At 37.4% G+C, this 21,246-nt stretch overlaps 2 protein-coding genes and 1 non-coding gene across 7 annotated transcripts; all 3 read right to left on the bottom strand.

Moving 5' to 3' along the window:
• Positions 1-7,258: 7,258 nt before the first annotated feature.
• LOC106445117 (pentatricopeptide repeat-containing protein At3g60050) lies at positions 7,259-9,044 on the bottom strand. 2 transcript variants are annotated; one of them, XM_013886625.3, is made up of 2 exons: positions 8,865-9,044; positions 7,259-8,787 (listed from the first exon to the last, which is right to left on the bottom strand). In XM_013886625.3, exon 2 carries the CDS (start codon positions 8,748-8,750, stop codon positions 7,365-7,367), a length of 1,386 nt encoding a protein of 461 aa, XP_013742079.3. In that variant the 5' UTR covers positions 8,751-8,787; positions 8,865-9,044; the 3' UTR covers positions 7,259-7,364. The 2 variants fall into 2 exon arrangements, with proteins under 2 accessions (XP_013742079.3, XP_048609636.1); XM_048753679.1 differs by having other exon boundaries at positions 7,259-8,782; positions 8,865-9,008.
• Positions 9,045-9,581: 537 nt separating this feature from the next.
• LOC111202037 (major facilitator superfamily domain-containing protein 12) lies at positions 9,582-16,308 on the bottom strand. Of its 4 annotated transcripts, XM_048753676.1 has the most exons (14): positions 12,567-12,772; positions 12,392-12,483; positions 12,217-12,309; positions 11,896-12,098; positions 11,739-11,808; positions 11,452-11,648; positions 11,287-11,362; positions 11,125-11,208; positions 10,834-11,043; positions 10,695-10,754; positions 10,568-10,618; positions 10,334-10,492; positions 10,118-10,250; positions 9,582-10,035 (listed from the first exon to the last, which is right to left on the bottom strand). In XM_048753676.1, exons 4-14 carry the CDS (start codon positions 12,048-12,050, stop codon positions 9,851-9,853), a joined length of 1,380 nt encoding a protein of 459 aa, XP_048609633.1. In that variant the 5' UTR covers positions 12,051-12,098; positions 12,217-12,309; positions 12,392-12,483; positions 12,567-12,772; the 3' UTR covers positions 9,582-9,850. The 4 variants fall into 4 exon arrangements, 2 of the variants coding, with proteins under 2 accessions (XP_048609633.1, XP_048609634.1); XM_048753677.1 differs by lacking the exon at positions 12,217-12,309 and having other exon boundaries at positions 12,567-12,773; XR_007322030.1 differs by lacking the exons at positions 9,582-10,035; positions 10,118-10,250; positions 10,334-10,492; ... (6 more) ...; positions 11,739-11,808; positions 12,217-12,309 and having other exon boundaries at positions 12,056-12,098; positions 12,567-16,308.
• A 3,052-nt stretch (positions 16,309-19,360) lies between these two features.
• On the bottom strand, positions 19,361-19,442 carry TRNAS-GCU. The gene has a single exon. It is a non-coding gene; the product is annotated as a tRNA-Ser (tRNA).
• Positions 19,443-21,246: the final 1,804 nt, after the last annotated feature.

Below are 21,246 nucleotides of genomic sequence, written 5' to 3'. Positions count from 1 at the left end.
ACTATCATTTTAAATCAATATTTATTTAGTTTGTTCGGTTAAAATGTTTGATGTTTTTATCTTTTTTTCTGTGATAATCAAAAATTACTATTATTTGTTTGTTTTCATGTTATAAATCTTAGATAGTCGTAATGTCGAACCAATGGTTTCATATTATAGTTTCTAAACGGATTATAGTTTAAAAAAACTATTAAGACAAATCATTTTACTACAATTTGGTCGATAGTGAAAAAAACATTAAGAAAAATATTTTAACTTCAAAACAAATTATATATTTCAGTTGTGGTAAATAGTTAGTTATAAGGTGCTCACGTCAATGTGCACATATATGTGTATGTAAAAGTATATAAAGATGGTTGATAAATATATAAAGATACTGTTAATTAATATTAAATGATAATTTTTCAAAATAATACATGAAAAATAAAATTATTTAAAAACAAAAATATTGTAAAATTTATATAAACTATAATATATAACTTATATATAATTCTTTAAATATATATATATATATGAATATAACGGATCAATTGGATATTCGTTCATATAAATATTGATATTTGTGATTTGGTTTTTTTTTTACGGATATTGCATTTTAGTATTTGATTTGCATCGTAGAGTAATGAATATCCAGATTTTTCGGTTCGAATCCAAATGGATAACGAATCGAATCAAAATTTATGAATAATTTGTCCAGCTCTATTCGTAAACAGTAAAAATAACGTAAAGAAAAACCATGCATGTGAGTTTCATATTAAAAAAACGTAAAGTACATAGTATGAACATATTTATGTAGAGTTTGGTTGAAAAATTCTTTGCACGTAACATGTGTCCATTTTAGTGTGAACGCATTTATTACAATGTTTATACATGTGACATGTGTATAGTTTAGTGTGAACGCATTTATTACAATGTTTCTCCTTTAATATATAAGGGATTTCTCTTATTCTCTATAAAAAAGTTATAACTCTCATTAATAGAATTTGTTTTTTTTTGGTTTTCAGGCTAAAAAACTATATTGTACATAACTATTAATTAATTAATTGCATCCAAGACCCCTTAAGAAAGTTCATTCCAACAGCCATAAATTTAATTTTATTAATATAAGACTCATTATACTTTTGAACAAAAGAAAAAAACATATTTAGATTAAACTGTAATAGTATTGATTAGGCCTGGGCGTTCGGGTCTTCGGGTCGGGTTCGGACCGGTTCATTTCGGGTCCGGGTCTTTTTGGGTCCTAAATATTTAAACTCAATAGGTACTTAGAAATTTTCGGTTCGGGTTCGGGTCGGTTCTTCTCGGGTCCGGGTCGGTTCGGATCTATAATTAAAATACCCATAAAATACCCGTAATTTTTCGGGTCCATATCGGGTCCGGGTTAGGTTCGGGTATTTAGGATCTGAAAATGACATGATATACCCAATTCCATCAACTTTAGTTGAATATTTGTCATATATATCTAAAATTTTACAAAACAACTTAAATGAAACTATTAATAATTAAAATAAAACATTTTAAAACTCTAAATTTTACATTTTAAAGCTTTATATTACTTGAAAAATGTTAAAAAATAATAACAAATGTTGTTAACAAAAGATATTTCAACTAAATCATAAAATAATATATATAAAATAGAACACAAAAACATCATAGTTTTAGGTATACATGTTTTTAAGTCGGGTACAAATTGGTTCTTATCGGGTCGGGTCTATTCGGGTCGGTTCTTTTCGGGTCCGGGTCTATTCAGGTCGGTTCTTTTTCGGTTTCGGTTCTTTCGGGTAAAAAAAAATTAGACCCAAAAGGTACTTGTAAATTTTCGCTCCGGTTCCGGGTCGGGTATTTTTGGGTCGGTTCCTGTTCGGATCTTCGGGTCCAGGTTAAAATGCCCAGGCCTAGTATTGATTGTATATAAAATATAAAAATTAATATTAAATCGTAATTATATAAGTTGAATCCAAACGATTTTTTCCATGGACAAACAAATTATTAATTTATGTAGAAATTATATTTTATAGTTAACTCAATTATACTCAATTTAATAATAATTTTAGTTCCAAAACTCGCAAATGTAATCTTAAAATAATCATTACAACCTTTAAATTAAAATGTATAACATAAATATAATGCATTTACCTTATATGGCAAATCAAATAGTTTATTCAAAGTATATATGAAAAGTTTAATCAAATTCTTAAAAAATATTATCAGATTTAATGGATTTTTACCGGATCAGTGGGTGTCGGTTCACGGGTTAATGGTCAATTTTTAGGTTTTATCTAATTTTAATTGATGAGTTTTTCATTAAATCAAAACCAGATTATACACGATTATCGGGTTTACACGGTTCGGCCGATGATACAAGTTAGATATAAAAAAACTGTTTATATCTTAATTCGTCTATAAATCACATATGTACCTTCACTAGAAGGAGTTAAATAATTTATAAAAAAAAATAGATTGATTTCTTCGCATCTTTTAAATGTAGATACACTACTAAAACTCAACATATGGTCTCATTTTTTTGGTTTGGTACGGTTTGATTCCTCGGTTACAGATAAATGTACCTAAACCTATACACTGGGTCAGATTGTTTAAGACTTTCGAAACTTTCGTTGTTAAGGCTTTTGTTTAAGACTTTCGAAACTTTCGTTGTTAAGCCTTTTAATTTATGTTTGACTGTTACAACTTTTAAAAAATAAAAATAAAAATGGTTTTAGAAATAGCTAAAAACCTAAATTTGTGGCTTTACAAATATATATCACTAGTGGTCTGTCGGCGCGTAGCGCCGGGTTCATATGTGTTATTCTGAAATAAATTTTCAATTTATTTTATGGTCTTAGTAAAGAGACTATGTTCAAAAAGTCGATATTGAAAGTATGTTAAAAGAGAATGATATATTTTCTGATTATAAGTGGAGTAGCATAAGTGTTTGTCTTGATCGAATTAAATAAAAATAGAGTAAAAAGTTAATAGATGTGACAAAGTTAATTTAGTTGAAATTTAAACATTCAATAAAGTTAATATTCGAGAAGGGAAAATGTAAATAGTTATGTTTTTTTTTGTGATTATCTTGTTTGAAGGAATATAATAAACAGTTTCGTTCTCTTAAAGTAGTAATAATCTTCGTATACTTTGTTTATGTCAAAGATATTAGGAAATATGGGAAAACATTTATATATTTTGTTTTTATAATTAATACGACGTATAATTTGATAACATAGATTTACACAGACATGAAACAATAAGGAAATGGAAGAGTCGAGTAATGGTCGCGTCTTTAGGGTCTGGAGAGATAAGATTGATATAGGCCACTTTAATTTTTAGATCAGTCTATAGAAAAGCTCCTGTAACTTAAAAACAACTTTTATGTTGGCTGATTTTCTGTGTCGACGTGAGCATCTTCTTCATTGAGGATGTCCAACTTTTACTATTAGAAGATATTTATTATTAAAGTGTGTTTTCTTTCGTAAGCGTGTAATAATATTAATCCTTACATAAAAAGATGGGCCTAATATTACCCATAACCAACCCGAAAACCGGGTATCCGACCTGATCGTATGTTGCCTAAATATCTGAACTGTTTTTTTTTTTTTTTTCAAAATCCGAAAACCGAATGAGTATCCGAACATATCCAAACATATATATGTAATATAATTTCATAATAGCATTAATACCTAAAGTTAAAATTATAAATCAAATATATTAATTTTTGGATATTTATAGATAAAATGGATGTTTTGGATAAAAAGTACTCAAATAACATTGTATCCATGGTTACTTTCCGAAAAAATAACCAATTCGGACTATATAAATTGAATATTTTGGTTTTTAAGTTATTTTTGATAAGTTTGAGTAGTTTGGATATAAAATACCCGAGTCGAATCGAATAATTTGATTATTTCGGTTAAAATCCGAACCCACCAAGATCCAGGAGGATCCGATTCGAACCCCACCCGTTTTTTTAATATCCGAATGAGACCATTTTTCAAAATCCAAAAAACCAAGAATCGAAAAACCGATATTCGAATGGATAATATCCATACCTGAAAGGCCAAATGCCCATGCATACTTACATACATGTCAATTCAGATTGTAGTGAATGATTTGGTTTCCACTGTTAAAGGTTTTGCTGCCACTAACCTCATAAAAAAACCGAGATTCAAATGGATAATATCCATACCTGAAAGGGTACCTAAATTCCCATGCATACTTACATACATGTCAATTCTGATTGTAGTGAATGATTTGGTTTCCACTGTTAAAGGTTTTGCTGCCACTAACCTCATCGGAATTGCTAAGCTCATAGAATTCTCCTTCTTTAATGAGGGGCTTGAAAGTGATGAAGTGCTTGAAAGTGTTTAGTCTATGTACTGCGATGGATTCATTGATCAGGGTAGACTGCAAATCTAAAATGTGATTGGAGAGCCGTAAAGTTAGGGAGGTTTTGTGTAAATCTACAACAGATTAAATGATAGAAGCTTGAGTATGATAACTTTCCCATCGAGCAAAACCATGTCTACATTTATAAGCTCTCCTCCTTTCTTCCTAAATGGGAGGGGAAGTGAGGTTGACAGCGGTTACGCATCATCATTGAGAAAAGTGGTAACTTATGTGGCAACAAAGACAGTCTTAGGACTGTATGTAATACTGTTATAAAAAATGTCTAGATAATATCATACGAACATACACAATTATATTTTATTAGTCATTTAAATTTGAGTAATAGATTAGATATCCAAAAATAAAAATGGTTTAGTAGATTAGATTTTTGCTGGCAAAAATAAAATAAAATGTTAACTAAAACAAATAAAATATTTGTTTACAACTTTTAAAAATCAAAGCTGTAAATCCAAATACAATGACAAAATCAGAGCACAAAAAAACTCTAGACCTGAAGTTTTTAGTACATATAAGTAAAATAGGCATCAACTGCATAGGGGAGAGACCAAGGTAAGAAGCAAAATCAAAACTTCATACATATACTAAACAGAGTCATCTTTAGAAGAACTTATGGTTTGGCCTTAATCTTATCGTTGCCGTGAAACTTCCTTCGAGCATCTACAGCTTCTCTGTAGAAGAAAGAAAAGACACTTCAACTCTCTTGAGAGAATGATTTTAAAAAAGACAAAACATCACGAGGGTTTCAAACAAAACTGAAAGCATCAATGATCTCCTTGATTCACTCTCTCGTAAAAAGCATTGGCTGCCTTATCAAATCGCTGGAGATTCATTGATAACTCAGTGAATTATAATGTTTCAGTGTTCAAAGGCAAAGGCTTTTTGTAATAGAATTGAGATGATTTTTACCTGTAGCAAACGAAGAGCAGCACCTTCTCGGAAACATTCTTTAGGCCAATCAGGTTTCAGTTCTCTGCAGACTTTAGCATCTGATAAGGCATGTTCAACTTGTCCTAATCGCAACCAACAGAGGCTTTGTTTAAGAAGAAGGTATGATCTGTGGGGTCAAACCAATGGCCATTGTTCAAAGAAAATGCCACAAAATCACAAAATGGACATAAGCTTTAGAAGTAGTTTTAATGTTGAATACTTGTGTGTAAGCATCGATGGGAATATGGAATGCGTCTTGTCCTCTTGCTTTTGCTTATGTGCCTTTCCCCCTTTGCTTCTGGAGAGAGCTGTGGAATATATAACAGTGTGCTTTAAAAATTTCATGCAAAAGAGATGCATTTTGATCAAACTTCAAAGTATGAAGTACCTCAGGATTCAGAAAGGTCTTTCTAAATTACAGTCTCTCCAGATTTTGACTTGTTTGAGTTCCCCTCGTGTTTTTTTATTTGATTCCATGTGAGCGGGAACTCCAACAAATGTCCAGTCTAAAACACTTTCAGGTTTTGTTCACAACATGAAGAGAGTCTCAACAATCTTTATGTTCTCTCTTAGAGATGCAACAATCTTAATGGCCTATTGCCATCCTGAAAATCACAGCCATGTGAGGATTTGTGTTTATTTTTAAAGAGCTGATTGTTACGTTGAGGTTACCTCGTCTTTCTTATTAGGATCAGCTCCAGCTTTAAGTAAACAGTTGCTTAACACAAATCTCCAACATTAACAACTGAGTTGCACCACCAGCAAAAACATTAGCTTTGGCACCTGCCTGTAATTAACAAAATAAGAACCAAGATTGATCTAAGATGTATAGCAACTGAAACAGCACAACACTCAAATTAGGAACATCTCAAACCTTGACCAACAGCTCTAAGCATGCCATAGAACCAGCCGCCACTGATGATAACAACGGCGTGACATTATCTTCGCTCTCGGCGTTAGGCTTCAAGACCATAAAAAAATCAAAATTAAAACTACGGTTTAGATGGAAATTCAACTAAAGATATGCATTATACACAAAAGTTTACATCGACATTGTGATCTAATAAGTCATGGCCAGCATCCCAAATCAATGGCGTGCCAGACTCACTTTGAGAATCAACAGGAACACCTTGGGACAGCAACTCCTTTTGGAACTCGATTTACCCTAATGATACACAAAACAGAACACTTTGTGATCTTAGAAAGCGAAATGAAATAAGCAATAGGCTTATTAAAAACAAACCTGTTACAGCTGCATAATGCAATGCATTTGCCCTGAACCCAACTCCTTTTAATCTCGAACTGAGTGACGATCTCACGGTCGCCGGCAACATCGAGCAGAGATCGTCTCTCGCGTTGAGACCCACCAACTGGGGTTGCTTTATCATCTTTTCCATTACGACTATCAGATTTGCGTAGTGAAGCGCCACGCCGGATCCGCCCAGAGTTGTCTCCGACAGTTTCAAAAGTCTCAAGCTTTCTATTCACAAAAAAAAAAAAAAAGTCTCGAGCTTTCTTCAAGAAAAGCAGAAGACGTCGACGCCGTTTTGAGTCTCCCAGAAAACAGAAAACGCAAAACCTATTCTATAACTGGGCCATAAATGTTTCAGAAAGCCCAAATCAAAAAACATCATTCAACGAATGAGAACGCGATAAGTGTCAAAAAAACCCCAAGGAGAGAAAAAACAAACTCTACTTTATTAGTAAAGATGTTAAAAAGTAAAATTAGTTTTTTAGGCTTTGAGATTTTTAACGAAGACTTTTAGGACTTTAAAAAACTTTAGAAATAAGTTAAAGCCTCTAAAGCCATTAAAGTTAAAATCTCAACCGGAACCACTATTTTTAAAATGTGAATGAATGAATGCCCATAAGTGAACATATCAGCTTATCAACTTATTAATTGTTATTATTGTTTTATACTTATCAGTGAACCACTTATCAAACTTTCTTTGAGGAAAGAACAAGAATGTAAGTTACAAAACTCTGTAAATGAGAGAAACAACAACCTCAAATTAACAAAAAGAAACCTAAAATCATCTCCTATATTTCATCATCTTTGGAACTAAATGAACATAATGTCCTTTCTTCACCATGTCTCTTATTACCTTGCGAGCCTCTCCAAGCTTCCCTGCTTTTCTCAAATAGCTCACCAATGTACTATACACTACAAAATTCGGGCTACACCCTCTAGACTCCATCTCCTTCAGCATCCAGCACGCCTCTCTGAACTCTCCCGCCATACACAACCCCCGGATCATAGCATTGTATGTGAAAACATTCGGCAACTGCCCTTTACTTGTCATCTCACTGAACATCTCTTTCGCCTTCTCCAGCTCTCCGGATATAACATACCCTGTGATCATCACGGTATAGCAAACAACATCAGGCGTGCACCCAACTTTAACCATCTCATCAATGAAGTACTTGCACGCCTCTAGATTCCCTGCACGGCTTAGACCGTCTATCAAAGTAGTGAAGTGGATAACGCTCGGCTCGATCCCTACTTCCTTCATATGGTTCAACGTAGTCAATGCAGCTAGCGGTTTGTTCCCTCTCCCCAAAATGTGGAGCAAAATGTTGAATGTATACAAATCCGGAGACAAACCATCTCTAGCCATCTCATCAAACAACCTATCAAACTGATCCATCTTCCCTAACCTATAGTTACTCCACATGAGGACGTTGTAAGTCACCACATCAGGCGAAAACCCGTCTTCCAACATCTGCTCATACACCCACTCGATCAAACCATACTGCTTCACACCAAGCAGAGCATTCAAAATCGCGTTATAAGAATGCTTAAAGGGCCTGTAGTTAAAAGCCTTGAACTTTATGAACTGCACAACGGCTTGTTTCGCAAGACCAGCTTCGCCGCAGCTGCAGATCAAGAGATTAAACGTCCTCGCTGTGGTCGGGTACCCGTCTTGAACCATCTCATCAACTAACCTCCACATTGCCTTGTACTCACCACAGTCTGCAAAGATCTTCATTAGCAAATGGTAAGAATCCACCGTGTGTCTGAAACGTTCTTGCTCTCTAGACCAAACGAAGAATCTGTAAGCTAATTTGGCGCATCTAGTCTTGTTGTTATCATCACAACGCAAGTTTCTCAAGATCCCTACGAGAACGTCTCTAACGAGAAGGCCAGAGACTCTAACATTCAATTCATCTAAAGGTGAAAACTTTGTATCGAAAACAGAGTCTTCTTCTTGATGTAATGCCTCGAGAACACGAGACGCACCAGTCTCTAAAACCTTACTCCGAACACAGATTGCTTCTCGATCTTCTAAATGAGGAAACCCTAAATCGGATTCTTCGTCACTACCATTCAAGTTTCCGTTGCAGAATTTTCTAGAGGGGAAGAGAAAGCGATAAGCTTTACGAACTACATTTGTGGTGAAAACAAGTGCAAAGTTCATATCTGAGCTCAATCCCCATTATTCTCTGCGATCTTTCCTGCAAAAAGTTCGAATTTTTAATCTCGATCGAATTAGCAGGAGGAAGGGATAGAGATCAAAATGATTGTTACGAACCTGGAGGGTTCAAATGGCAGAAGATAGATGGCTTAACTAGCTCGTCGAGAAGACGACCTTATCGGATTCATCGGTGACGATTCTCAGGGGAGGGGGTGCGCGACTGAGAGACTGCAACATGTCCCCCAAAATTAGGGTTTCTAGCAGAAGAAGAAGGCTTACACCTGAAAACCCGGTTATGCCAGCAATCAAACCCGGTTAAGAACATTTCTATTTGGTTTTAGAACTTTCGGTACAAATTGAACATTTCTATTTGTTGTTTGTAGACCAACATGTGTTTGGGTTAAGTAATTCCAAATAAAATGATTATTTTATAGATTAACAAAAAAATTTACATAAACTTTTGGCTTTGTCAAACCTGGATCTTTGTAAAAAGGTCTTAGCTTCATATGTAAATTCTTATAAATAATTTTAATATCGATGTAAAATTATTATTTGATATTTTATTATTTTGGTGTCAAAAATATTGAATTAACATTTTTAACTGGAAAAAATCTATTTTTACCACAAATCTGATGTATGTTTTTTATTTATTTTTAAATAATAACTATTTTGCATAAATAACCGAAATTTATATATAACAATGAATAATTTTAAAATTTATTTATAAATGTTTAATAATTATATATAGAATTTATAAATCCAACATTTTTTAAATTCTAAATCCTAGACAATAATTATTAAAAGCCAAATGACTGAAAATATTTCTGAAAAAAATAGTATCTAACTTATAATATTTCTCAACAATTTCTCTTTCCAAATCATGTTTGCATCTTGCGTAGTAAACAACAGTAACAACAACACACTATTTTCATTTTTACACAAAAATCAAACCAAAAACACAAGACAAATCAAAAAGAAAAAGCAATCAATCAAACCTGAAATCCCAGATTTATTAGATCCACATTTCTTTAGATACAGGTAAATTACTGTCACAGTGTGATCAAAGATTAGTGGACTTGAAATCAAATATGTTCAAGAAACCGTCATTTAAGTAACAGCTCATCAAGCAGGGGCTTGGATAGTGACCCAGCAGCTTCTAGCTCCATAAAGAATGTGACAACAACACCAACAAACGAGCATAAAGCTGGAACAAGGCCTAAACCGTATCTTGTAACCGAAAAGTAAACACTTTGTTGGCCGTTGTTCAGTTGGATTCTTGGTGAAGTACCTTCAAGTTGAAACCCAAAACATCTTCAGGAAAATAGCTAGCACCAGGAGAAACGAATGGTTATTGCTAAAAAGGAACTTACTTTGGTGAGACTGAAGAACATACAGAGCAATTCCACAAGACATTTTGTCTAAGAAGCTCAAGGAACCACATACAAATGCGCATCCACCTACTTCTGCACCAACCAACACGCTCTGCATACTGATTGCTGTAACCTGTGTCACATAGATTTGAAGTTAGACATTGTTTAGAACTAAAGGAGGTATCAAAATGAGCGGTGGGTGAATATAGTTTATACCATCATTAATGCATTTGCGATGCCTATGAAGACTGATATTGCATACATGAAAGAACTAATGTCTCTAGGCAATAGAAGTATAGCTGCACCACAGAACATCCAAATGATACCACCAGCCGAGTAATAAGCCTTTAACCGTCTCCCATTCCACGGTATCTCCTACATTTTCACAATCCGTGAGAAAAAAAACCTTTTGGACATAACTGAAGAAATTGATATAATGAGAATCTGAACCTGAAGCAGGACCGAAACAACAAAGCTGCCAATATAGATTATTGCAGGAACCTACGCAATGCCATTTGATCAGATCAGAATAGTAGTTTATATAAAGACTATAATGATCTTCTTGAATATATATTACCAATGCTTTAGCGGACTGATCCATTTGCAAGTCATCAATAACGAAGAATGCAAGATAAGCCTGAGAAAGGATAAACCACAACACCTTGTATGAGAATCTATCCCAGTTTGAGCATATAGATATAAGCAAGATAACAAACCTGAGAGACATTCAATACTAATCGAGTGAGGAGGTAAACCATAGCGACTTGATAGTAGAGAAGCTTCTTGAACCAATAGACCCACGGTATTCTCACTCGGCGGCTAGTTTCTTTCAAGTCCATCCTCAGCCTTGGCTCCTTTGTTCCCATAAGGAATATGACCACAAAACAGCATCCTACTGTGATGGATGAGTATGCAATCCAGCGATACTGCAGAGTTAAAGGAGAAAACATGCAATCAAATATTGAATATATTTATATGATGGAGAAGCCAAACACAAAGTATGAAACCTGTGTTTCGGTGTTTTCTTTTGAACCAGCCTTGATAACACCGAAGACTACTAAAGCAATCGCATATAAGCTAAGATTAGCAACCTGAAAAAGCAAATCAAGAACACAATTTTAGTCAAACATATTTGGTACTACACATTGATTCAAGGGAAGCAGCTTGACCATAGTAAAGGCATTGCGGCAGCTTGTTAAAGCTACTCTGCTTGTTGAGTTCAACGAGATGCAATTAACCATTGCCCTGGAGAGTAATCAAGAAACCAAACAGTCACACACACACACAATGGATAGAATTTTGAAAATGAGAGAGGTAAAGAAAGATGAAGTTACATGTGGGAAACCTGAGTAGCAGCCCATCCTATGTTAAAGATAGCTGCAAACATGCTATAGGAGAAAGTTTCTAGTGATAAAGAGTCGTTATGGAGGATGGAACAAGGCAGACAACCTCCAAAAACAGAGGAGAATGAGATTGCAACAAGTACTGATCCTGCAGCATGCCAGATCTTGAAATGCCCAAACCTATCTATCTGCCATTACACAACACCATTTTTTTTTTCAACTCTAGTTAGATTAAACAACATGCACAACAGAGAAGTCTTGTAAGTTATTGATGGTACCAGTTCACCAGTGAAGATAGTAGCAAACCCATCAGCAACTTGGCCAGAGAGCATAACAATGGCTGCATCTCTACATAAGAAAAAACACAAACTTGATTATGATTGAATTATTACAAATCAAAAGCCGGATTACATGAAAGCTTAGATGTAATTTCACCTTGGGGAGAGACCGATTTGGGTCAAGAAGAGGAGGAGGTAAGTGAACCAACAAGAAGCAGTGATGTCATTAAGCATATGTCCAACGCCATAGAAGAACACAGCCCATCTTCCAATGGGTTTTGTGTATGGATCCTCTTCACTCCCTCCAGCCATTTTTCTCAATTTGCCAGCCAAAGATTGGAAATTTTAATCAATCTAAAGCTGAAAAAGCCATATCAATAGATCATTCAGACAGACAAAGAAAGGAACTTTCGGACACAGAAAACAGAGAAAAGTTGAAATTTCAGACACATGAATAAAGCAAAGAGCTTTCTCATACCTGAAACTCAGAATCAATTCCCAATCAAAACCCTTGCAATGATAATTTGATTTAGAGATTTGAGATTGAGATTTCAAGCCCTAATTTTCAGACCTAGAAAAACAGAGGAAAGGGGAAACTTCAGAGTTCAGACCCATGAACAAAAATAGTTTAAAAGGAAGGAGCTTTCTCGTACCTGAACACACAGAATCAACTCCCAATCAAACCCTTGTAATGATAAATTGATTTAGAGATTTGAGACTGAGATTTCAAGCCCCAATTTCAGACCTAGAAAACAGAGTAAAGTGGAGATTTGAGGTTCAGACACATGAGCAAAGAAGGTAAAAAAGCAAAGAGATTTTCTCGTGTACCTGAAACCCAGAATCAACTCTTGATCAAATACTTGTAGTGAGAGATTGATATAGATGAGGTTTCAGTTTTTTTTTATAACACCTAGAAACAAAGTAAGGACGACAACTATGATGTTTACAAAGGAAACACCGAAAATAAAACGACAAAGCTGAAACAAAGGATGCCAATAGACATCTAAGAAAGATGTGTAAGAAAATGATAATGTAAGAGGAAACATATGAGCTTGTAGGGTGAAAGGTCGACCCTTCCTTTAGTTGGAAGAAGCTTCCAGGGCCAGCAGATGGTGAAGCCAAGCAGGTTCATGTTGTGCCATGTATGATTGATAGCGCCGATCTTGTGTTACACTCACGGCGATAGTTGCAGCTGCCTCATTACGTTCTTGCAAGGTGTGGTTAAGGCTCCATCCATTAATCCCATTGAGAAGTTGGTTTATAGATTGCACCACACCAGTGAACTCAAGGTGGTGAAATGGCTCAGAAAGGACATCATGGAGTTGTTCAGATGAAGCTTCGAAGATAACGTTGACATGGTGAGTGTTATGCATGCATTCCACCGCCTAGTGCATTGCCCATAGATCTGCTTCCGCTTTGGATCGCATGAAGGAGTATGAACGTCTGCTATGCATAATGGTTTGACCATCTTCTCCACGAAGAATCCACGAAGCTCCACTCGGGTGATGAGGGTCTACCCATGATGAACCCACGTTACACTTCAAACATCCAGACGGTGGCTTAATCCATCCAATAGGTTCTTCTGTTCTTACCACATCATCTACTATCTCCGTGTTTGACTTGAGGATCATGGTCTTCTGCCATGAGGAAGCTTCCTCAAAGGCCCTAGATGCAATGGTGTAGGTCGTTACCGTCTTGTTTTCAAAGGTCAGTGCATTCCTCGCCTTCCATAATTCCCATACAAGCCAAGGGAAAACACTTCGCGTATTGGAATCCCCCTCATTTGAATTGTATACCTTCAAGAGATGTAAGAAGTTTAGGAATACAGAGTTCCTTGAAAACCCAGTTTGAGGTAATGGAATGTTGGCAAGGTCCCAAACTTCTTTTGCCTTTTCACAAACGAAAAGCATATGGCAAATGCTTTCAGATTCTCTTGAACAGTTAGAGCAAGTGGTATCAATCTGAATACCCCGAGTGGTAAGACGCTCCTTAACTGCCAAAGCTCCCGATAGAGCTCTCCAAATAAAGTGTTTAATCTTTGGAGGCGCTTTGATTTTCCAGAGATTCTTCCACAACTGTTTTTCGATCGGTGGCAAGACGCGAGCTTGGGGATGATTGAAGTCAGTCAGGGCTTCTAAGAGCTTATATCCACTCCGAGTATTGTATCTTCCATCTTTACTGAAACCCCATCGGACTGAATCTTCCTGATTCACACAAGGTTTTATCAACAGGATCCTTTGGACATCCTCAGGCGTGAAGGTTTGTCTTAGCAAGGGTTGATTCCAAACGCTAGTCCCCTCGATAAGAAGATCAGATACCTTAAGGGCCAAGTTAACAACACTGTTTGCTTTGTACATTGGCGGTCGAGGAATAGTATCAATAATCCACTTTTCAACCCACACGTTGGAGCTGATACCATTTCCAGTATGTCTAAAAAGACCTTGTTGTAGGAGCTCTCTGCCATGCATGATGCTTCTCCACACAAAGGAAGGACGCGAGCCCAAACCACATTCCAGGAAGTTGCCTCTTCTGAAGTATTTACCTTTAAGTACTTTGGCCACCAATGAGTCTGGATTGTTCCAGATTCTCCATGCTTGTTTCCCTAGTAGAGCTTGATTAAACTTGCCAATATCATGGAAGCCAAGACCTCCTTGCTCCTTAGGTTTACATAGTTTTTGCCACGCTACCCATGGAATCTTTCTTTTCTTATCTCCACTGCTCCACCAGTACTCCACAATAGCGCTAGTGATCTTCGCACACAGATCTTTGGGTAACCTGAACACTGACATAGCATAAACTGAAAGTGCTAAGGCCATTGATTTTAACAGTACTTCTTTTGCACCTTGCGATAGGGTTTTAGAGTACCAGCCTTGGAGTCTGCCTTCCAGCTTCTCTTTAATGAAACTTAAAAGGTCCCGTTTTGAGCCTTTGAAACACTCAGGCAACCCCAAGTAAGTCCCTTCACCCCCTTCCTTGTCGATGCCCAAAGCTAGCATGACATCCGCCTTAGTTTGATCCCCGATGCCTTTTCCAAAGATAATTGACGACTTGGCCTTGTTGATTAACTGTCCAGATGCATCTCCATATAGTTTCAAACATCTGGTTATTTCCTCGCTTTCTATGGCATCCGCGTCACATAGCAATAAGCTATCATCGGGGAACAGCAAGTGATGGACTGGAGGACTAGATGTAGCTAGCTTGATCCCATGTAATTTACCTTTTGCTTCAGACGCATTCAGAACATGAACCAACGCTTCAGCGCAGAGGATAAATAAGAAAGGGGAAAGAGGATCTCCTTGTCTTATCCCTCTTTCAGGCTTGATGAATCCATGTGATCGAGCATTTAGTAACACCGAGAAAGAGACAGTGCTTATGCAAGCCATTGTCCAACTTACCCATTTTCTATCAAAGCCCATTCTCTCCAACAAAACCTCCAGGAAGTTCCATTCTACTCGATCGTAGGCTTTCGACATGTCTGTTTTCACAGCCATACTCTGGCTATCAATCTTTTCGTTCGTACCCAGACCGTGCACTAGCTCATGTGCGATGATCACATTGTCTGTGATAAGTCGGCCTCCCACAAAGGCTCCTTGTGTCTCTGAGATTATCTCTGGGAGTATCAGCTTGAGTCTATTACATATAATCCTCGAGATAATTTTGTACTGGACAGTACAAAGACTTATGGGCCTCATGTCCTTCATCTCTGTGGGATCAGTAACCTTAGCTAGCAAGCATAGTTGTGTATGATTCCAACCAGCCGGGAGGATAGGCGTTCGAAAGAAACCTTGCACATCCTGGATCAGTTTAGGACCAACCACGTGCCAGTACTTTTGGTAAAAGAAGCCCGTGAGACCATCTTCCCCTGGTGAACTGCTGGCTTTTATTCCAAATGTCGCCTTCTTAATTTCCTCTGGTGACACTTCTCTCGTCAGACTATCGTTCATCTCGGTGGTCACCCTGGCGTTGAAACCTTCAAATAAAGTTTCCAGATCAACCGGGTTTGAGCTAGTGAAGAGGTCACGAAAGTACTCAACCGCTATGTTCCCTTTAGACCCCTCTGTGAAATGCTCATTACCAAATATGTCCTTCAACATCATGATTTTATTCCTTATCTTTTTTCCTTTCACGACATTGTGAAAGTACGTGGTGTTTTTGTCCCCCTCTCTCAGCCATTCTTCTCGACTCCTCTGTCTCCAGAAAATCTCCTCTTCGTAGAATGCTTTAGAAAGTTCTTGTTTTAGCCTCCTCAAGACACCAAAGACTGGGAACCTTTTCGATGATTCTTTTTCAAGCTCAGTCTGCAGACGTTCGATCTTTGTTTTAGAGTTCCAGTCACTAGCTTTTTTAAGCTTAGCTAGTTCCGTTCTGCATTGAGCAATGCGGTCTAGAACACTTAGATCCGACGAGTCATTCTCTGCCTCCCAACCACGAATGATGGCTTCTTCCACACCTCTTTTACCAAACATCCGCTTATCAAAGTAAAACCGTCCTCTTTGTAGACTCTCTGGTTCCAGTGCAAACTCAATTCGCAATGGTCGGTGGTCAGAGGGCCACATACTCATGTACTCAGTTGATGATTGGGGAAAGAGACGAAATCATGCATCATTACCAAAACTTCTATCCAAACGACACTGTATCCAGACGTTGTCTCTCTTACCGGCCCAAGAGAGGCTGTTGCCTTTGAATCTCATCTCTCTGATCTTACATGCTTCAGCCATGTTTCTAAAGTCCCAGAACGTGGACTCCTCTCTAGTTGGACCACCAAGTTTCTCACCGTGATGAATCAACTCATTAAAGTCACCAACCAACACCCATGCCTCATTTCTATGCATTCCAATGTTAGTTAACTGCTCCCACACCACTCTACGCCTTTCTCTCACTGGGTCTCCGTAGACGCATGATAGAAAAAATACCATAGAACCAATTGTGATTTTGAGGTCAATAATTCTTTTATCACTGTGAAGAATCTCGACCCCATAACTGCTTTTCCACATTAAAGCTAAGCCCCCACTGCGACCAATGGGCTCAACCGTATGTAGTTTATCATAACCCAAACTTGCTTTTAGAACATCCATATAAGTAAACCTTTGCTTCGTCTCCATCAAGAACAAAAAATCCGGGAAAAACTGACGACGAAAATCCCGGATACGTTGAACTGTCTCAGAGCTTCCAGCTCCTCGACAGTTCCAGCTCAGTATGCTCATTGGGATGGCAGCGGCTTCAAACTGGAAGCCACCGAAATTTTGTTTGTGTTTGGTTTCTTAGATCCCTCTGCTCCAACGTAGTATGAGCTCTGACCCTTATTGTCCTCTGGCTTACGTTTCCCCGATCCCTCCATGGGCTGAACTGCTCCTTGTGAAACAGCAATAGCACCAGCGCCGTACCTGTTTGTTCTCACTCTTCTCACCCAGGCTGGTGGTCTTTTCCGATCAATCCTTTTAGATCTCGAAGTTCCGGTATATCCAGATGAAGTAGTGTTACCCAATCTGAAAACCGTTGAACCGTTAATCTGAAAGTTGGATGAAGCACTCTGTTCCCCAGAGGTAGCAGCCCTGTCCTCTTTATCTTTTAGCAAAGCAGGGGCCGAGACAGCATGAAGAGTATTGGTATTATTGCTCTCGTTGTTGCTATCATCACCATGGCTATAGCCAAACACCAGCCCTTTATCTTTGTTGAGGTTGTGGGATATTCGGATAGGCACACTTGTGTCATCATCTTTCGTATTTTCGATGGAATGTTGGACACGTAAGATTCTAGCTCTCCTCTCAGTCTCGTCCGCATGGGAGACATACATCATGGCCGCTTGCCTATCTTCTTTAGATAGTTTTGGAAACATCGTAGGAAAACCCGGAGGCGATTCCAGAGGCGCAGCTAGCAGCGCTGGTATCTGAGTATTTCTAATAGCTTCCCCTTCTTTAGATGTTCCACCTTTGTTCGCATGTGCCCTTTTAAGGAAAGGACAGTGAGCTTTTTCATGTGTCAAGCGAAGACATGAGAAACATCTTTTATGAATCTTCTCATATTCGTACTTAATGACCACTACCTCCTCCGGTATTATGAGATTCTTAGCCTCCAAGGATGAGTTCTCCACATTGAAGCATACCTTGGCACGCACGTAATCAGTCGTTTGCGAAACCTTTGGGTCATAGGCCAACTCCACCACCCTGCCAATCTTCTTAGCGAGGGCATACATCGTATCAGATGTATAATAGTTCACCGGTATATTCCTTATCCTGATCCAGACGTCCAAAGATGTAAGGAACGAGGCTGGCGGATTTGGGGTCCATCTCTCCAAGAGCATTGTCCAGTGGTTGTAAGACCAAGGCCGATCTTTTAAGACAGTTAAGAGATCCTCTTCCCGCTGGAAGATAAACTGGAATCTGTCACGAGAAAGGGCAATCCCTCGTACCCTACCATGCACTCTCCAAGCTGTGGGCATATAGTAGATCATCTTGGCCATTGGTTGGCAATCCGGATTCAAAAGCCTCCCCATCAAACTTGTAGCGTTAGCATCAAAAACCCGGAATTTCGGATCGTCTGGTAATGTTACCGGATCATCATCTTCGATGGACAAGGATCGTATGGCGTTGTGAAGTTTGTCGGCCATTGTTTGCACTGAAATCTTGCACCGGCCGTGGGGAAGTACTTTCGGTAAAAGATCTATTGCAGAGCCAGCGAATTTGCACTTAATGTTGCAATATTCCGTTATTATTTTGATAGATATCATTACCGTGATTGGCTTGGAAATCAAGTTTCAAGAGAAAGAGGAAAGTATGAACGTAGGAAAGGAAGGATGATTTTAAATGAAAAGGAAAGCTACGTAAACAATTTCCTTAAAAGACATCGTCAAACGGATCAATCAAAGGGATTCTTTTTATTTTAAGGAAGAGAATTAATGAGGAATAATAATGATTGGGAGAGAGGGTAGACTTTCCAAAATGGAATGAAGACAAAGACCGTAGCACTGGTGCCGGAAGGGGGGTCCACTCACGGTGAAGGAGAGAGTTTTAAAAGGAAATAGCGATTTCCGGTGGAGAGCAGAAAAAAGGAAAAAAGGAAAGAATATGAGGTTTCAGTTTGTACACTCTTCCCACGTACTTTAATACCTTTCTCCCACCGTCTTTAGTTGAAAACTTGAGAAAAAAAACTATTATAAAATCTTTGAAATTGGAAAATAAAAATTGAATAAAATTGAAGTGACCAGAGAGAGAGTGTGTGTTTATAGAATGGTCTGGGCAAAAATAAAATCATGCGGTCATGTTGAGTTTCTTTCCAGATTTGGGTGTATGGCTTTATGGGAAACTTTTGGAATTAGTGTGCAAGGTGGGAAAGTTGTCAGAGATTCTTTACAAAAAGTTGGATCCTTTTTGGTGTTGATTGTTGGCCGCTGGATTCTATTAGAGTACTTACAAAGTTTGGCCCATATCGCGATAAGAAGACGTAATCTTTGGAACGGTGGTTGTGATTTTGTGAACTCTCTTTCTGTTCTCTTGTGTCAGTGCCTTTATATACTTTTGTTTATTGCTTGCTTAGACGAGAGAAGGCACGTTGCAGCAGTCTTTTAACGCCACCGGATAGATAAAAAAGTACACATATCAAAAAAGAAAAGAGGAAAAATATATCGTCGCCTGAGAGATTCGAACTCTCGCGGGAAAAGCCCATGTACTTAGCAGGCACACGCCTTAACCACTCGGCCAAAGCGACTTTTGATACCGAATGGTTATTGTACGTATTTATCTCATTAAGATTGAAGTGTATTTGTATTCAGTGTAGTACAATGTATTACGATCCACAAATAAAATATTTAGATATATCAGACATTCTATAGTTAAACAAACCTCTTGGTCAAATGTAAAAAAATACTTATGCACCATCAAACTACATATAAACCGTTGACAAAGAAAAAGCCTACATATAAACCAATCGGCAAAATAACAGTAGCTTCATTTATTTTATCAGTCTCTGTCAAGTGTCAACAGAACATAATTCCGTACATTATATCCCGTATATGGATGTATATTAGACTACATTCATTATATAAATTTGGATTTATAAGGATATATATAGTTTATGTTGACAATGCATTGATGTCATTAATACAAATTACAAGGCGGTGTATCTAATCAACAAACGATTTTACAAGACAACAATTTTACAAAATAATAGTCTTACATTTTCGATATAAAAATATTCAAAATAATGTAAAAGAAAAGAAGAGAAAAAATATCAGAAAATAATGCAAGACTTGAGACTTATTAGAATTTAGAGAATAGAGAGAGGTAAACGCACTATCAACTACCAACCTCCCAAAAAAAGCAAGTAAGTGGTGGGTTGCGCTACGTACGGTTGTAGACGGAAATGATGAGGAAGACGATTGCCTTGGAATCAGAAAACCCTTGTGATGGAACAAAACCTGGCTCGTACGGTTTCAGGTCTAGATAATGCTATGAGAAGAAGGGAAGAGATCTAAGAAGAGAGAAGTAACGTGACGGTCACGCCATCGTAAGAGCAGTTTCTGCTGGCAAAGAATTTCAATATCAAGGAATCAACGTGTTCTTGATTTTAAAATTTTTTAAATTAAATAAGTGTTGTTTATTTTTATGGTTCTTTTTTAAAAAAGGTCAAAACATATATGGTATCTTACTTTGATGCAATAATGAAATTAAAACGTATGGTAATATGAGTGTTCTACGGCTTTCAATTCTCGAGTATTATTACTCCGAAACTAGGTTATAAGTTTTTTTAAAAAAATATCTAAACTGTAAATATCATTAATTAAAATGAGTGTTATAATTTTTCTTACATGATTACAGGCCTGCATGATTAACTTCTCAGTCTAACTAGTTTTTTTTTTTGTTTGGTTCTTCACACTACAAGAAAACAACGGTATTCTGACGGACATTCTGACGGAAAATGAAATCCTCGGAATTTCCCGAGGAATTTCCGAGGAAATTCCGAGGAAACATCAATCCGTCGAAATATTCCGAGGAAATTCCGACGAACTAGTGATCGATCGATGCGGTTTTGGACATATACCCATCAATCGATCACATTGTTACGCTTTGGTCCATCTTAGTGATCGATCGATGCGTTTTTGGACATAAATCCATCGATCGATCCGTTTATAAAAAAACATTTGAGATTTTGAAACCCCAAACACTAGTTCCTCAGAATTTCCTCGGAATATTCCGAGGAACACTTGATATCCTCGATCGATCGATGGAATAATCTCATCGATCGATCACATTGTTACGCTTTGGTCAATCTTAGTGATCGATCGATGCGTTTTTGGACATATATCCATCGATCGATCCGTTTAAAAAAAAACATTCGAGATTTTGAAACCCCAAACACTAGTTCCTCGGAATTTCCTCGGAATATTCCGAGGAAATTCTGAGGAACACTTGATATCCTCGATCGATCGATGGGATAATCTCATCGATCGATCACATTGTTACGCTTTGGTCCATCTTAGTGATCGATCGATGCGTTTTTGGACATATATCCA

Source organism: Brassica napus, chromosome C4, assembly GCF_020379485.1.
Source record: "Brassica napus cultivar Da-Ae chromosome C4, Da-Ae, whole genome shotgun sequence".
Classification (NCBI taxonomy): Eukaryota; Viridiplantae; Streptophyta; class Magnoliopsida; order Brassicales; family Brassicaceae; genus Brassica; species Brassica napus.
Note: the sequence above shows the minus strand (reverse complement) of the source record. Positions and strands in the feature narration are given on the sequence as shown.